The sequence below is a fragment of the Podarcis cretensis genome (genome assembly GCF_951804945.1).
Source record: "Podarcis cretensis genome assembly, chromosome: 6".
Lineage (NCBI taxonomy): Eukaryota > Metazoa > Chordata > Lepidosauria > Squamata > Lacertidae > Podarcis > Podarcis cretensis.
The window spans coordinates 17,344,942-17,362,856 of NC_137175.1; the positions used below are offsets into that span (position 1 = coordinate 17,344,942).

The 17,915-nt window shown below is 44.6% G+C and overlaps 1 protein-coding gene across 2 annotated transcripts in view; it reads right to left on the reverse strand.

The window, feature by feature from the left end:
• The window catches only part of DOK5 (docking protein 5), a 67,455-nt gene that overhangs the window by 20,736 nt on the left and 28,804 nt on the right, over positions 1–17,915 (reverse strand). For both annotated transcript variants that reach the window (XM_079979887.1, XM_079979886.1), the window contains exon 2: positions 4,433–4,540. In XM_079979887.1, the coding sequence (XP_079836013.1) occupies positions 4,433–4,540 (108 nt within the window). The remainder of the gene's footprint in view (positions 1–4,432; positions 4,541–17,915) is intronic.

Sequence of the window (17,915 nt, forward strand, 5' to 3'; positions counted from 1 at the left end):
CTTTAAATAGGGTGTCATTTATTCTCCATCTGAAGGAGCCAGCTGTTGTTATTTTCATTTCCATCTTTACTGCATTATGGTCGGAGCATGTCTTTGGGCAGATTTCCACTTTCTTTATCTTAGGAGCCATCCCACTAGTAATCCATATTTGGTCTATTCTTGTCCAGGTCATCTGTGATTCTGAAAAGAATGTTCCCTCCCTCTCGAGGGGGTTTCTTGTTCTCCAAATGTCGATCAGGTCCAAGTTGTCAGTCATTTCAAAGAAAGTCTTAGGTAGTCTCCCGTCCTTGGAGATCACCTGTCTTTGTGCTTTGTCCATATTTGTAGAGACGACCCCGTTCATATCGCCTAATAGGATCACCTTATAGTCCAGATAGTTCATTAATGTCTCATGTAATTTCTTGTAAAATTCTGCCTTCCCTTCATTCGGTGCATAAATTCCAAATATCAAGATTTTTTCTCCTTGAATCTGTATCTCAATTGCTAAAATTCTGCCCTGTTCATCTTTGAAAATCTGTCTTGGAGCCAATTTCTCTTTTGCGTATATCACCACTCCTCTTTTCTTAACTTTATCTGATGAGATAAATTCTTGTCCCAATCTTTTATTTATAAGTAGTCTTCTCTGTGCTCTTGTCACGTGGGTTTCTTGTAAACAAATCAGATCCAATTGTTCTTTTTTCAAAATATGGAAAACCTCACGCCTTTTCCTGGGAAGGTTCAATCCATTACAGTTCCAAGTTAGAAATCTCAGAGACATTGTTGATTAGATACCTCCAACTGCACCCTGCAGCTGTTCTTCGTCCGTTGGTGATTTGAGTCCAAATGTCAAGTTCCCCAAGTCTGTATCTGCAGTTGAGTTCAGGACCCCTTTCACCAGGTCCTCTCCGTATTTGTGTAGAAACTGTTCTTTATCTTGCGCTGTTTTTATCTTAACTTTCTTTCCTCTGAAGTTAAAAGACAAACCCTGTGGAAATTCCCACCTGAAAAGTATGTTGTTCTTCTTCAGCAGGTCCACCAAATTCTTGAACTGAGCTCTCACCTCCAAAATATATTTTGGGATATCCCTATAGATTTGCACAGAGACGTTTTGAATCTGAAGTGTTTTCTGATAATGCAAACTTAGTATCTTGTCTCTCTCCTCTTTCGACCTCAATGTAATCAGGCAGTCCCTTGGAATCTTCCTGCCTTGCCTTCTGCCCAATCTGAAGGCGGTTGTTATCTCGAATTCTGTCCCCTCTAGGTTTTCCTGCCAAAAATCTGAAATTTCTTTTGTGAGAAAGTCCACTAGGTTGTCCCCTTCACTCTCAGGAACCAACCTAAGTCTTAAATTCTTCTCCTTACGCTGCATGTCCCATAAAGAGAGGGTCGCCTCATGCTGGTCAAGCCTCCTACAAACAGGAACTAAATTTTCCTGTGTGGATTCCGCAGTAGTTTTGGCTTCTTCTGCAATTTTCCTTATTGTGGCGTTCTCCTCTACCAATTGTTGTATAATCTGTGTGTTAGACGTTACGCTCTTAGTATTCAAATCCAATTTTGCCGTTAAATCTGCCAGTTGCTTAGTATTTTCTGTACTCTGTTTATTCAATCTTTCTAAAGATTCATTTATCTTCAATAATGCCTGCATCACTGACTCCATGAATGCACTTATTCCCTTTTCCTGTCCACCTGGGCCTGTTGGCAATAGTCCTGATAAAGAGCCCCTTTTCTTATGTGCTGCCTTAGACTTGGATCTTGTTGCTATCTCATCTGCAGGGCCGCTCATGTCCCAAGGTCGTTCTCACAGGAACAGGTTTGAATGGAAAAATCCAGTGACTTTGTTACGACTGTTACTTTCAGCCCTCTAGAGGGAGCTGAGATCTCCAATATAGCAAAGAAACAATGAATCCAAAAAACCCTCTGAGGGGAAAGTTACTTAAAAGTTCTTTCAGTCTTTTCACTGCAACCATGTAATTTTTACAAAGTCTCAATAGGTTGTATCAAATAAAGTCTCCACTTTGCAACATCTCTGACAGGTCCCTGTCAAAGTGTTTTCTCCCAGGCAGTCCGTTCCCAGAGTCAGAGTCTGCGGTAAATTGTCCCTTTAAAAATTTCCCAGCAGGTTTCCTTTCTTTTTCACCCCCCCCCCCCCGTTCCTGCTCCCTAGGGGGGGGGGACTTAGGTCAATGCTAGGGTTAATCCTTTTTTTAAAAACTTCCTTAAAAGATATCAATTGCAGCTTGTCAAATCCGTTGCTTTAGCCGTCATGCAATCTGGGGAAGGCAGACTTCCTTTGTTTACCGTCCCCACTTTCGGCCAAATTTTTTAAAAAGATTAAATTTAAAGTCCCGAAAGGGTTGCCAATCCTACTCACGGGAGTCTCTTTCAGTCCAAATTTCAGGAAGAAGTCGGCGCTCTCCGCTAATGGCGATGCGGCTTCACTCCACGAGCTGGGTAGCGACTCTCAGCTCTGCGCACCCCCGATGCTCCTCCGGAGCCTTTAAAAAGGCTCTTTCGCAGTAAAAGGGGGCGCAAACGATGCCCACCGAGTCTCCTTGCTCACAGGCTTCCGCGTCTGTGATTTTAGGGGTCCCCGCTTCGCCGTAGCAGTCAGACCCGAACTCGCGGAGCAGCTCCCTCTCCAGAGAACGGAGAGCGAGCCGCCATTAGCGCTGGCGCCAACCGGAAGGCCCAAATAAACAAACATTTCAAAGGGTCGGCTTTATTTGTAATTATGGTTGCAAATGTAGAAGTTCTAGGAAGTCTGTGGATATCAACATACCCTGAATTGCCCTGTTTTTACCAGTACATCCGAAATTCCCAGCATTCCCAGCTTCCATCTGGTTCTGGGAACGTCCCACTTCCCACCTCCAGAACTACTGCCGCTGAGCTAGGGGAAAAGGATGAAACAGCCAACTCTCTCCATGGCTGCCCCTCCAGGAGATGCCACACGGACCAGTGCAGCCTGGTGGGTGAATGTCACATCAAGAGGAGGCCCTGCTGGTGTTGCTATGGTAACCTAGGACACCTGGCACCCTTATCTCAGAACATCCAGACATGGGGATGTGTTCCTCAAGACATGAGACCAAGCACTGTGTAATTTAACCCACTGTTTACATTATACCAACATAAACAGGGTTTAATGGGTAGCTACATACCTTGAGTGGCACAGAATCTAGTCTCTGGATTATGCAAGGGGAGGAAATAAAGACCCATTTTAAAGAAGCAAATGTTTAAGAGACTATGATCTTCCATTTCAGCCCTAATTCCCACATCATTCAGAGGTGGATGTACCACTTATACTTCACATTACCATGTGAAGAAGGGGAGAGAGTAAAAGAGACATAAGATTTGCATCAATAATTTGTCGGCTCAGTATCATTACAGATGACACACCTTCTGTGCTGAGCCGAAATTAAAGTGCTCTAAATATACATTCTGCGCAATCCCAATAGGAGTTGAGATGAAGCAGAGGAAGGGATTTTGAGTCTCTTCTCGTGACTTTTGAAAATGGCCTCAGATAAATTTCCCCTGAACTTCTATTTTGAGACACACGTAGGGCCAATTGTCCCCCAGGCTTCATGGCCAGTCCTGTATAAATTATGCATCCGAGAGATGTAGATCGGAGCAAATAGTTTAAGGAGATTCAAATGTGATATTCTCATGAGATTTATTCCTTAAACACCTCTCAAGCCAAATAAGAATGGATCAGCCACCAAAAGCTTATCTTTTCGCTCCCAGGCGCTGAGACTGTTTGCACACCTAAATCCCAATTTTCTAATATATTAAGCTGTTGCCGTCAAAGATTAAAAATTAAAGGGTCTATTGTTATGGTGCTGAGGGGAATTACACATGTACCTTCTCAGGCAGAGTGATCCCCAACTGATTTTTTTTTTAACAAGGAGTCTCAGAAACTTTTCTATCTAGCAACAACGATTATGCAAATGATGAACGAATTATATTGTTTTCATTGATACAACCCCTGATAGGTATTCTCTGAAAGGGACGTATTAATTTTTAAAGTTACAATTTAAATATACTATTTATATCTTCTCTAAGGCTGACTATAAACTGATAGGAAGAATAGACCTTAAGAAGCACCTTTGCTGGGTCAGGCAAAAATCCCATCTAGTCCAGCATTCTGTGGTCAGCCAGATGTTCTTGGGTGGATGTGCAGAATGGGCCCAGAGAGGGAGGACTAGTGACGTGCCACTGGCGCATTGGGAAGATTGGGGAGACATGTGGATGGGTGGGCAGCAAGGGCAGTGGGCGGAACGGCCACCTGAGGTGACCACCTCACCCGGCCTCATGGGTGGGATAGCCCTGGGAATAGGGCCTAAATCACAATGAATCATTAGCAGAATTGCCACTAAAGTCTAGATTAACCATGGGAGTTACTTACATGGGAAAACCTGCTTGTGAAGGAGACACAGAGGAAGCATGCACATTCTCTTACCTTATGATAGCATCTGAAGTAAGCAGCACGCTCATCTGAAAATTTCTCTATTCTTTTGGGCCCTTTGCTTGATGCTTTCTTGAAGACTAGCCAGCATCTCTGATAAATCTAGGAACATTGAAACACATTATTATTATTTTTAAAAAGTGAACCTTGTGAGAAATAATTATTTTCAAATATTCCATTTGGGGGAATGAAGAGTCCCATAAAAATGCAAGGGCTGGGTACTCAGCTCAGCAAAATGCCTTGAGTTGGTTTTGATTCCTCTTTCTCAGACTCTTTCTCCTCCTGCTTTTCCAAATGATGTCCATTTCCTTTGAATTTCCCTGTCCACTCTTCACACCTGGGCAGAAGACTGAGAAGGCCCACAGATCACTTAGTCGCAGTCTTCTCTACTATCTTAAAATATATGCACTCGATTGGGAGCCACCCAGAGTGGCTGGGGAAACTCAGCCAGATGGGCAGGGCATAAATAATAAAATATTATTGATTATTGATTATTATATATAGGGTTCCTATTTCTGTTAGGAACATAGGAAGCTGCCTTATGAGTCACACTATTTGTCTATCTAGCTCAACCATGTCCATAGTGACTGGTAGCAACTCTCCAGGGTGTTAGGCAGCCCTACCTGGGGGTCCTGTATTTTGAACCTGGGATCTGTGCAATGTGTAAAGTAATTATTTCCAAATCTGCATCTGTACATATGAAGAAGCATGTTCTCTTTTATCCTTCTTTTTTTTTTTTTTTGGGTGGGGGTGGTGCATAAGTAGCAACCCGATCCCCAATCCCATGATGGCAGAATTGCTGGCAGTGAGCACAGAGGAATGGCAAGATAATCTTTAAAGAGTATCCCTGTATTACGCTGGTAATTGCATAATTCAAGAGAGATTCAAATTGCCTTTGATGCAGAATAACAACTTCATATACACCCATTACAGCAGTGATGATAAATGGCTAAAAGATGTAAAACCATTGGTAGTTGTTAGAAGAGGAAAAAGGAAAGGACTACATCTGAAAGCTGGTACAGGGAGCTAGACGGTCCTGTTTCAAATCTCCTCTCACCATGAACATACTAGGTGGAGGGGCAACCAATGCAGTGGTCTGCAGATGTTGTGGAATACAACTCCCATCACTCAACCAGCACTGCCAATGTTCACGAATGATGGGACTTGTAGTCCAAAACAGCTGGCAGGGGTACCATGCTGTCCACCCCTGTGCTAGGTGGTGTGTCAGGCAAGGTGGTGTCTCTCAGCATCAGTCTCATACTGACCTGCCTTACAGTGTCATTGTAATGACTACATCTAGAACATGTGGTTGGTGGATGAATTTTTTTCCTGATATTTTATATGCGTCTATCAGTGAATGGTTCTATTGTCTCCTAGTGTTTCTGTACATTTTTAGTAGAGTGGGTGGAGAGATTGGTGATAGTGGTTGGCGACACAAGTGACTGGGAGATACTGGAGTGACTAGGTGGGTGGTGTGCTTATGGATGTTTCTAAGGTGTGGGGGTAGAACGGGATGACTAGCAGACATTGTATGACTTGTGTCGACATAAGGATCTGGGTGTAGTGTGCATCTCTCTGTGAGTGAGGTGAACATTGCATGCTGTGAGTAAGATGTCCCTTGGCAAGGAGGAGGGATCCCCGACTCTTAAGCTGCTTTCAAAAATGTGCTGTCACTTGCATTGTAGGTTGTACGTTCATTTGCTGTATACAATACATGTTACATAACAGATCAGTTATTTTTGAAAACCTTTTGGTAGTCATATTTAGGAGCAAATATTAAATAAAGAAATTCAATTAGGGGATGTGGGCCAGTCAGGGTCTTCCCCTTATGTCTCCACACTACGTGTAGTACACAGGCACAGCCCTTTCCCATGCTGGCTGAACACACATCAGAGGGGGAGTAATTTCTGCTGTGGGTGTCTATGGTTGGGGCAGGACATGAGCATTGTGCCCACTCACAGTAGGGTGGTTGATGGTGTTGGGGATACCCTCCACAGCATCCCCCACACGCCCTTTCGACCTGCAAGCAAAAGGTTATGTGAACCTCCCTAGTAGGCAGTGGTGGTCTCCATGCTCCAGCACCGGGGGCAGAGAGCAGGTGGGGGCATAGCTGGTGCACGTCCCGGGGGTGTGGCGTGCGTCCAGGGGTATGGCACACTGCCCGCAGGGACATGGTGCGCATCCCGGGGGCATGGCGCCCAGCCCAGGGGTCAGCCGCAATGGCACCCCACCGGGAATGTGGTCTGGGGGCGGTATGCTCCCCCTGCCCCCTTCCTCCGCCAGTGCTAGTAGGTGGTTGCCATAGAAGGCGTAGAGGACACACCAGTCAGGAACAGTCAGGAAGCTAGGCAAGAACTTTATTGTCTTCCTTCAACAAGAGCAGAATAGACCTGGGAAATTTCTGACTGCTCCCAGATACAACTAAGTCCAGTGCCACCTAGTCCCTAGGCTGTATAATGACAATATCCACACCAACTCACAGATGCAACCAGGGAAAATTCTTTTCTGCCTGTAATACATTCTGCTAAGCAATCCTGGAGCCCCTTTCCTTGCTGTCTTTGTTTCTTCTGCAACAGCTTGTTCTGCACCCGCTTCAGAAGCCAACATGTTGGGAAACCGATCATAACAATTCTCTTTGTTAAAAACCTGAGGATGGTTCGTACAATGTTTAGACACACAGCTGATTTGCTGTACTTGTTATAAGATAGTTGCAACTTAAACAGCACCACTTACTATATGGGCAGATGGTTATGTGGGGGATAAAAGGGAACAGAGGCACTGTGTTTCGGCAACCAAGAAGGAACGAAACTTAGCCACATAATTTAAAAACATATCAGGAGGTTGTGCCAGAATGAAATAACAAAGCAAAGTTGTCCAGTATGCTACCATACTTAACACTTCGAAATGAACCTCACCAGCTACCACAAGTGAAATGGAGTGGCAGGTTGTACACCAGAGGGTGCTTTAGTGTCCATGCACCTACATGTGAAAGGAAGTCAAGACAAATAAGCATGTTGCTGAAAGAGGGAAACTATATTTTGCTGAAACGAAGCAGATTAGAGATCAAGCGTAGAATTCTCTATATTTTCCAAAGGGGGCAATATACTAAGTAAAAACGTAATAGCCTAATATGAAAATGATTACTGAATAGCTCTGTGAGCATTAGCAATTCTAGAGCCAACTGGGAAAACACAAGTGGTAGATATGCTAATGCAAAGCAATGTAGGGTCCCAGGAGAACAGGACCGCCTAAGGAGTTGGCTTTGTTGGTATTGAGATGCTGTACAAACCTAATGATTGTATAATTAAAGCTGGCAGTGCATCTTCCTTTCTCATTACGTATCCTTGAGAAGGAACTGGGGGCTTTGTCTGCAGGACAGTTTACAGTATATTATATACTTGGGGAAAGACTGGGGTGGGAATACCAGGCAAAAGGATACAATGGGGTGATGCACTGGAATTAAATGGCTTTGACAGCAAATTCAGAGAGCTCAGGATTTTTTGGGAGTAATTTCAGAATGCAATGGTTTCAGAAGCCAGTTAAAGGTTTTTTCTGATGGTTTCATTTGATAGGACTGGGGGCACCAGTTGTTGTTGTTTAGTCGTTTAGTCGTGTCCGACTCTTCGTGACCCCATGGACCAGAGAATGCCAGGCACTCCTGTACTCCACTGCCCCCCGCAGCTTGGTCAGACTCATGCTGGTAACCTCGAAAACACTATCCAACCATCTCGTCCTCTGTCGCCCCCTTCTCCTTGTGCCCTCCATCTTTCCCAACATCAGGGTCTTCTCCAGGGAGTCTTCTCTTCTCATGAGGTGGCCAAAGTACTGGAGCCTCAGCTTCACAATCTGTCCTTCCAGTGAGCACTCAGGGCTGATTTCCTTCAGAATGGAGAGGTTTGATCTTCTTGCAGTCCATGGGACTCTCAAGAGTCTCCTCCAGCACCATAATTCAAAAGCATCAATTCTTCGGCGATCAGCCTTCTTTATGGTCCAGCTCTCACTTCCATACATCACTACTGGGAAAACCATAGCTTTAACTATACGGACCTTTGTTGGCAAGGTGATGTCTCTACTTCTCAAGATGCTGTCTAGGCCTGTCATTGCCCTTCTCCCAAGAAGCAGGCGTCTTTTAATTTCGTGGCTGCTGTCACCATCTGCAGTGATCATGGAGCCCAAGAAAGTAAAATCTCTCACTGCCTCCATTTCTTCCCCTTCTATTTGCCAGGAGGTGATGGGACCAGTAGCCATGATCTTCGTTTTTTTTTTGATGTTGAGCTTCAGACCATATTTTGCACTCTCCTCTTTCACCCTCAATAAAAGGTTCTTTAATTCCTCCTCACTTTCTGCCATCAAGGTTGTGTCATCTGCATATCTGAGGTTGTTGATATTTCTTCCGGCAATCTTAATTCCGGCTAGGGATTCATCCAGCCCAGCCTTTCGCATGATGAATTCTGCATATAAGTTAAATAAGCAGGGAGACAAAATGCAGCCTTGTCGTACTCCTTTCCCAATTTTGAACCAGTCAGTTGTTCCATATCCAGTTCTAACTGTAGCTTCTTGTCCCACATAGAGATTTCTCAGGAGACAGATGAGGTGATCAGGCACTCCCATTTCTTTAAGAACTTGCCATAGTTTGCCATGGTCGACACAGTCAAAGGCTTTTGCATAGTCAATGAAGCAGAAGTAAATGTCTTTCTGGAACTCTCTAGCTTTCTCCATAATCCAGCGCATGTTTGCAATTTGGTCTCTGGTTCCTCTGCCTCTTCTAAATCCAGCTTGCACTTCTGGGAGTTCTCGGTCCACATACTGCTTGAGCCTTCCTTGTAGAATTTTAAGCATAACCTTGCTAGCGTGAGAAATTAGTGCAATTGTGCGATAGTTGGAGCATTCTTTGGCACTGCCCTTCTTTGGGATTGGGATGTAGACTGATCTTCTCCAATCTTCTGGCCACTGCTGAGTTTTCCAAACTTGCTGGCATATTGAGTGTAGCACCTTAACAGCATCATCTTTTAAAATTTTAAATAGTTCAGCTGGAATACCATCACTTCCACTGGCCTTGTTATTTGCAGTGCTTTCTAAGGCCCATTTGACTTCACTCTCCAGGATGTCTGGCTCAAGGTCAGCAACCACACTACCTGGGGTATATGAGACATCCGTTTCTTTCTGGTATAATTCCTCTGTGTATTCTTGCCACCTCTTCTTGATGTCTTCTGCTTCTGTTAGGTCCTTTCCACTTTTGTCCTTTATTATGGAAATCTTTGTACGGAATGTTCCTTTCATATCTCCAACTTTCTTGAACAGATCTCTGGTTCTTCCCATTCTATTGCTTTCCTCTATTTCTTTGCATTGCTTGTTTAAGAAGGTCTTCTTGTCTCTCCTTACTATTCTTTGGAAATCTGCATTCAATTTCCTGTATGTTTCACGATCTCCCTTGCATTTTGCTTGCCTTCTCTCCCCCGCTATTTGTAAGGCCTCATTGGACAGCCACTTTGCTTTCTTGCATTTCCTTTTCATTGGGATGGTTTTCGTTGCTGCCTCCTGTATAATGTTATGAGCCTCCATCCATAGTTCTTCAGGCACTCTGTCCACCAAATCTAAATCCTTAAACCTGTTCCTCACTTCCACTGTGTATTCATAAGGGATTTGACTTAGATTGTATCTTACTGGCCCAGTGGTTTTTCCTACTTTCTTCAGTTTAAGCTTGAATTTTGCTATAAGAAGCTGATGATCTGAGCCACAGTCAGCTCCAGGTCTTGTTTTTGCTGACTGTATAGAGCTTCTCCATCTTTGGCTGCAGAGAATATAATCAATCTGATTTCGATGCTGCCCATCTGGTGATGTCCATGTGTAGAGTCGTCTCTTGTGTTGTTGGAAAAGCGTGTTTGTGATGACCAGCTTGTTCTCTTGACAGAACTCTATTAGCCTTTGCCCTGCTTCGTTTTGATCTCCAAGGCCAAACTTGCCAGTTGTTCCTTTTATCTCTTGACTCCCTACTTTAGCATTCCAATCCCCTATAATGAGAAGAACATCCTTCTTTGGTGTCACTTCTATAAGGTGTTGTAAGTCTTCATAGAATTGGTCAATTTCAGTTTCTTCAGCACCAGTAGTTGGTTCATAAACTTGGATTACTGTGATGTTAAAAGGTCTGCCTTGGATTCGTATTGAGATCATTCTATCATTTTTGAGATTGCATCCCAGTACAGCTTTTGCCACTCTTTTGTTGACTATGAGGGCCACTCCATTTCTTTTACGGGTTTCTTGCCCACAGTAGTAGATATGATGGTCATCCGAACTGAATTCACCCATTCCCGTCCATTTTAGTTCACTGATGCCCAGGATGTCAATATTTATTCTTGCCATCTCATTTTTGACCACCTCCAACTTACCCATGTTCATGGTTCTTACATTCCAGGTTCCTATGCAATATTTTTCTTTACAGCATTGGACTTTCCTTTCGCTTCCAGGCATATCCGCAACTGAGCGTCCTTTCGGCTTTGGCCCAGCCGCTTCATCAGCTCTGGATCTACTTGTACTTGCCCTCCGCTCTTCCCCAGTAGCATGTTGGACGCCTTCCGACCTGAGGGGCTCATCTTCCAGCGTCATAACTTTTATATGCCTGTTGTCTTTGTCCATGGAGTTTTCTTGGCAGGGATACTGGAGTGGCTTGCCGGTTCCTCCTCCAGGTGGATCACGTTTGGTCAAAACTCTCCACTATGACCTGTTCATCTTGGGTGCCCTGCTCGGCATAGTTCATAGCTTCTCTGAGTTCTTCAAGCCCCTTCGCCACGGCAAGGCAGTGATCCATGAAGGGGGGGGCACCAGTAAAATGGGGAAAAGACAGAATATGCAAAGTGAACATATAAAACATACAGTGGTACCTCAGGTTAAGAACTTAATTCGTTCCGGAGGTCTGTTCTTAACCTGAAACCATTCTTAACCTGAGGTACCATTTAGCTAATGGGACCTCCCACTGCTGCTGGGCCACCGGCACGCGATTTCTGTTCCCATCCTGAGGTAAAGTTCTTAACCCGAGGTACTACTTCTGGGTTAGCTGAGTCCGTAACCCGAAGTGTTAGGTACAACTGTATAGGTCCATTTATCCACCAAGACACACAGAGTTACTTTATACTAATGATCTAAATTAGCATTGTGCATAGTGACTGATAGCAGCTCTGCAAGATTTCAGGCAGGCATCTATTGCCTCCTTATAGTTTTGCAGTTTCTATACTTAGAATGTTGAGAGGGCACCATCTTGTCCTTTGCCTCAGGCTGCAAAATGTCTTGGGCTGGCCTTGAGGGCTAGCTTACCATATTTCAAAGTGGGTGAGCATATTACCATCTAAAACGGAGGACTGGATTTTGTAAGGGGAAAAAAGCAGTTATTTGAGTCATGGAAGTCCTCCTTGTGTCACATCCACTTTGAACCTTACAGACCTACATAATAGATTATTTTAAAAAATCCATTGGGGGTGGGGACATCATGGCAGCAGACCTTCCACATGTGCATTCAAAAGAACAGAGATGGAGACCCTCCAGATGTTGTTGTATGACAAATGCCATCATCCTCGACTGCTGAATGCGTTGGTTGGGGCTGACAGAAATTGGAGTCCAACATCTGTGGGCTGGCAGCTTCCCAAACCCTTTATTAGAGCTTCTATAAAGAAAACAATACAACTCACAGCACACTTCGTTCTACAACACGTGAACCCCATTATGTTGACCATCCTCTAGTACAGATTGGAAAGTATTTACTATTTTCACATCCACATTTGTACGACAATATTTTCTCTGTGTTTCTCAAAGCACACATCATACGAACCGCAGTCAGGATTGCAAGAGTGACCTGACGAGGTTTTTTAACATATTTTGTTATCCCTTTGAACAACATGCCATATCCCAAAATGCTTCTGAACCCCTCCTGCTTTTCAAATGCAGGTTTGCCAGGTGACAAGGGATCTGCTTTCAGAGAAATGCAACCCAAACCCCTTTGGGGGGCATGCACAGCTAATTGCATGGCTCTTTGGATCCGAGCCAGTTTTTGAGAGCTCTGAAAAGGATTGCCTGAGACACAAAAAGGGCATTCATTTTTGTGAACAAAACCATCCAATCTGAGGCGATATTTTATCCCCACTTGCTTGAGTTCCACGTTCAGGATGACAGATCTAGGTACCAAAGATATACATCATCGCCAGAGAAGAATGGCGACGTTTGATGGTAAAATAACTACACAGGATTAGGAAACCAAACTCCGTTTCCAGAGAGTGCAGAGGTACGCCAGCAACCGCTGAGGCATCCAGGTGGCATTGCGTTCAACAGCTTGGCAAATAAAAGCACAGCTAAAGATTTAGGGAATCCAGCTGGTGGGTGAACAGTTTGTGCCTTATTAAAATAACCCTAGGATTATTTGCAAAGGTTAAGCAGGATTGTTTGAATCTGTAATGCTAGCAGCCAGAAGGTAAACATGCTTATTTGTCGAGGGTAATAACGATACTGCTGAGAAGGGATTTGCTTCTAGTCAAAGTGAATTTCTGTAAATTTCTCCCTTCTGTAAATCTTCAAGTCATGACTCTAGGGCCGGTTTCTCAGCATCTGAAACCTTTGGGGGTATACTACTGCTTATGCTAACAATGGCGTCAATTTGTGTGGCATTTATCGAAAGGTTAGAAGACACCACACACTCATTCTTTGAGAGGTTTTGATTCAGTTCCTGTACATCAAGGGCTCTCAAACTCTCCACCTCCAGAGCCCACTTGAGGTAGCTGAAAATTGCTGAGGCCCACCAGACACAAAATGGTGGTGCAGGGGGCACAGCCTGCCACAAAATGGTGGCAGGCGGAGGCAGAGTTTGGCATAATGAGTCGGCAGCTACTGACATCATTTTCTACTAATATCTCACCCATTTTGGGGTGAATTTTCTAAATTCTTTGCCACACACCTTTTCTTGCGGCAAGGAGTTCTCCAGCTCATCTTCTCTCGGGCTAAGCACAGACGTTTGCTCGGGAGGAAATGTAACTCAGCTTCCCTACTTTAGGCAGAATTTGACAATTCAGAAGCTCTAAGTGGAGGAGGCTTTATGGAACGCCCCAGCTCCCACAGAGTTTGCTGAGAACCAGGGCATTCCTGCGCACCACATGGCTTTCACATCACACCACCAAATGGAGAAGCCAAGCAGCAATGCTTTGCAGAAAGCTGCAGCTCTTGTTGGCGGTGGAAGTCGGGGTGGAAGTGGGAGGCAGGAGGTGGCAATTCCAGTTTCCCTTCAGGTGGAGAAACAGGATGGGCTTTCCTTGCCTCAAGTGCAGCCCTGTGAAGGATAGCCTAAGCATCTACTTATGACTAACAACCCTTTCTTGGGCTCCATGATCGCTGCAGATGGTGACTGCAGTCACAAAATTAAAAGACTCCTGCTTCTTGGGAGAAAAGCAATGGCAAACCTAGATAGCATCTTAAAAAGCAGAGACGTCACCTAGCCAACAAAGGCCCATATAGTTGAAGCAATGGTTTTCCCAGTAGTGATGTATGGAAGTGAGAGCTGGACCATAAAGAAGGCTGATCGCCGAAGAATTGATGCTTTTGAATTATGGTGCTGGAGGAGACTCTTGAGAGTCCCATGGACTGCAAGAAGATCAAACCTCTCCATTCTTAAGGAAATCAGCCCTGAGTGCTCACTGGAAGGACAGATCCTGAAGCTGAGGCTCCAATACTTTGGCCACCTCATGAGAAGAGAAGACTCCCTGGAGAAGACCCTGGTGCTGGGAAAGATGGAGGGCACAAGGAGAAGGAGACGACACAGAACGAGATGGTTGGACAGTGTTCTCGAAGCTACCAGCATGAGTTTGACCAAACTGCGGGAAGCAGTGGAAGACAGAAGTGCCTGGTGTGCTCTGGTCCATGGGGTCATGAAGAGTTGGACACGACTAAATGACTAAACAACAACAACAACGGCACTTTGTCATTATGTCTGACAAGGATAAGCTTTAAACTGGGAGTGAGGAACATCAGACCTGAAGAAGAAATGCAATCCTTGAGGCCTCTGTAGACCACAACTCTCACCAGCCCTGCTCCATGGTCTCTGCATGGCTGGAATGTATTCTGGAAGTCTCCATCCTGCTTGCCCAGATGAAGAATGGTGTGTAGAAACAAACCTTCTGAGTTTACACAAAAGGATGGTGTGTAGAAACAAACCTTCTGAGTTATCATGTACCCCAGTGATACATACAGGGAAGAGTCATGTTAAGAGTCACAGCCCCCAGAAAACTGCTCACAGGGTAATGTGGCTCTCAAGCTGGAAATTGTTCCCCAGCCCTGGTGATGGTTTGCTGAACGAGCAGAGATTAAACCATGGTTGCTGATCCTGGCACATATAGGCTGGATCTAGACACATCAAAGAAGTGTTTCAGTTAAACATGTTGCAAATTTAAACAGGGGAAACAAGTAGAGAAAAACTGGACTCCACAGCGCCACCTGGTGGCATGATGTTACATTGCATATACAACACAGATATATCACTTTTTCTTTACCAATCTAGCTGAGTCCATAGTTTCCAGTTTCCAGTTCTTCGGTTACTGAATGGGTGGTACTTCGTAAGTCCTGCAGAAATTGTGACTCACCAAGCCAAACTGAGACAAGAACTATGTATTTTCTCCTCCTAGATGCTGATATGATTCTTCCTGCTTTTGCTTTTCCAGGCCGATAGCAAAATTGGGACATCTATAGAGCCCCTGCTACACCACCATACATTGTGAGCTATGTTCAGGCTAGTGGGTCATAAGTGATTCAGGTCCTGTTCAGACATAACTATAGACAACGTATAGTGGCTATATATTTTAGATCACTATAGATAACATGGAGTGGCTAGGGTAATAATAATAATAATTTTCTCATTAAAAATTCCAGCATTGAGCAAGTGAAATCAGGTTCACAAATGTCTAATGACAACATCCTTTGAGAGCATTTTGCTCTCTGAATAATAGACTTGCCTAGTACATGCGCATTAATTCATTGTTTCTCTGGCTGCTGTCAAATCCATTCATAACAATTATTCAGATTGCCATCCAATATATAAAACACACTGTGCATTTCTGCTCAGCGGAGTGTGGGGGAAATGAAGTGGCTTGAAAAACCACAGCTGCATAAAGCTTCTCCTTGACAGTTCATGTTGAAACACTATCCCTGAACCAAAATATCAACTTAAAACCTCATTCCAGAGCCTTAACATTTCCAGTTTTTGCTAACTTAAGCCCCGTCTGCATTTTACACTTAAAGCAGTATCATCCCACTTTAAACAGCCATGCCTTTCCCTAAGAAAACCTGGGAACTGTGGTTTGTGAAGAGTGCTGAGAACTGTTCCTCTCACACAGCTACAATTCCCTCCATCCCCTGGGAAGAGGGATTGATTGTTAAACCATTCTGCGAACTATAGTTTTGTGAGGGAAATTGAGGGGGGGGGTGTCTCCTAGCAATTCTCCAACCACCCCTCACAATTTCCCATGCATAATCTTGGCCATGCTCGGAACTGCTACATGCTGAGGTAGCCAGTCCAAATTATGTTTTTGCATCAGAGGGTACACAAATGGATGTGTATGCAGTTTCATGTTCATCCATCAGTCCTTAGACTGGCTCTTATACTGGTCCCAAACACCATAAGCATGTGGCCCTCAGCCTGAAAAAGGTTCCCCACCTCTGAGACAGAAAGTCCCATTGAACTTACAAGGGCTTACCTTTGATCTGGCTGCTGCATGCCGCAAGCAACATCTTCCGGATCAAGCCCACACTAACTGCAGCGCACAACAAACTTTAATTCAGGAAGCAAACTCACAGCAATAGCAATACCCAGAAAGATCAATAAAACACATTGTCAGGATTTCATTTTCTTTTGCATAAGGATTACGGGGAAATGAACACAGACAAAGACAAAGAGGTTTAATGTATCCCTAAGTGCTGATTCTTCAAAATGATTCATTTGCCTCTTTCTCTCTCCGGTTAAAGAGGAGAAAAAGCACTGGCTTCACACTTTTGTATTGATCCCGACACATGGCAGCTATTACAGCTGGATACTTTTCACAGCCAAAGAGTTGAACAGAAGCAATTTGTTCTTAAATGAGGAGGATCAAATATCTGAAGGAACACCAGGAGGAGATGGGGTTGGGTTGCCTGCCTGCCTTTCTGCCTCTCTCTGTCTGTCATTCAGGCACTTGGAATTTCTTCAGCTCAACATCTGCTTAGACAAACTGCCAACAACCACGAAAGCTAAAACAATGATAGAGATCAGCGTTCTGGGAGAGGGACAAAATAAGCAAATACAAAGAGTTTGTTAACATGTAATTGCAGAATCTGGCAGCAGGCCTTGCACTGGGTTGCGGCCATGGTCTGCGCAGGGTTCAAACTTCTGCTCTTAGTCTTTAAAACATTTCACCCCATTGTCTTTGAAATGGCCAGTGCCTTCATGCAATCGATCCATCGGTCAGTCAAATGCTGTTAACAGCTTTCAGTTGCTCTGTGACAACCACTTTCTTAGAGTTGCTGTTCAGGCTGCAAACCAGGGCAATGGGTATGATTCTTACCTTTTTTATAGTTGGTTATACATTCCAGCTAGACAGAAGTCACAGGCCTATGCAGAACAGCACACAAGAGGCATTTTCACAGTTCAGGGCACTTAAAAAATGCTTGGGGGAAGGCTGCTGCAAGGGGTAAAAGGTAAAGGTAAAGGACCCCTGGGTAGTTAAGTCTAGTCAAAGCCGACTATGGGGTGCGGCGCTCATTTCGCTTTACAGGCCATGGGAGCCAGCGTTTGTCCACAGACAGCTTTCTGGGTCATGTGGCCAGCATGACTAAACCGCTTCTGGTGCAACGAAACACTGTGACGGAAGCCAGAGCACATGGAAACGCCATTTATCTTCCTGCCACAGCGGTACCTATTTATCTACTTGCACTAGTGTGCTTTTGAACTGTTATGTTGGCAGAGGCTGGGACAGAGCAACGGGAGCTCACTCCATCATGCAGATTCAAACCACCGACCTTCCGATCAGCAAGCCCAAGAGGCTCAGGGGTTTAGACCACAGTGTCACCCGCTCCCCTGCAAAGGTAGCCTAGGAAGAGGAAGAGGGAGTGGGGCCATGGAACATGCCAAAGGACACCCCTACACTAAAGGGTACACAGAAGTATCAAAAGGTTTAGGAGGGCTGTTTTGCAGGGTGGGGAGTGATGTTGATGAGATACAACATTCATCTTGGCTCACCACTAACAGGACCACCAGGGCAGATTAACTCTGGTATACAGGCCATCAGTTGACCGTTCCTTGGCCCAGGTCCCTATTCCACCTCTCTCAATATTGTCTACGGTGACCGAGACAGCTCTCCAACATTTCAGGAAGCAGTCTTTCCCAACACCACCTAGAGATATTTGTGAACAAATGTGCTCTACCAATGAGCTCTCTCAATTTGAAGGTGCCTGGCGTAGCACCATCTCTGAAGCCTCT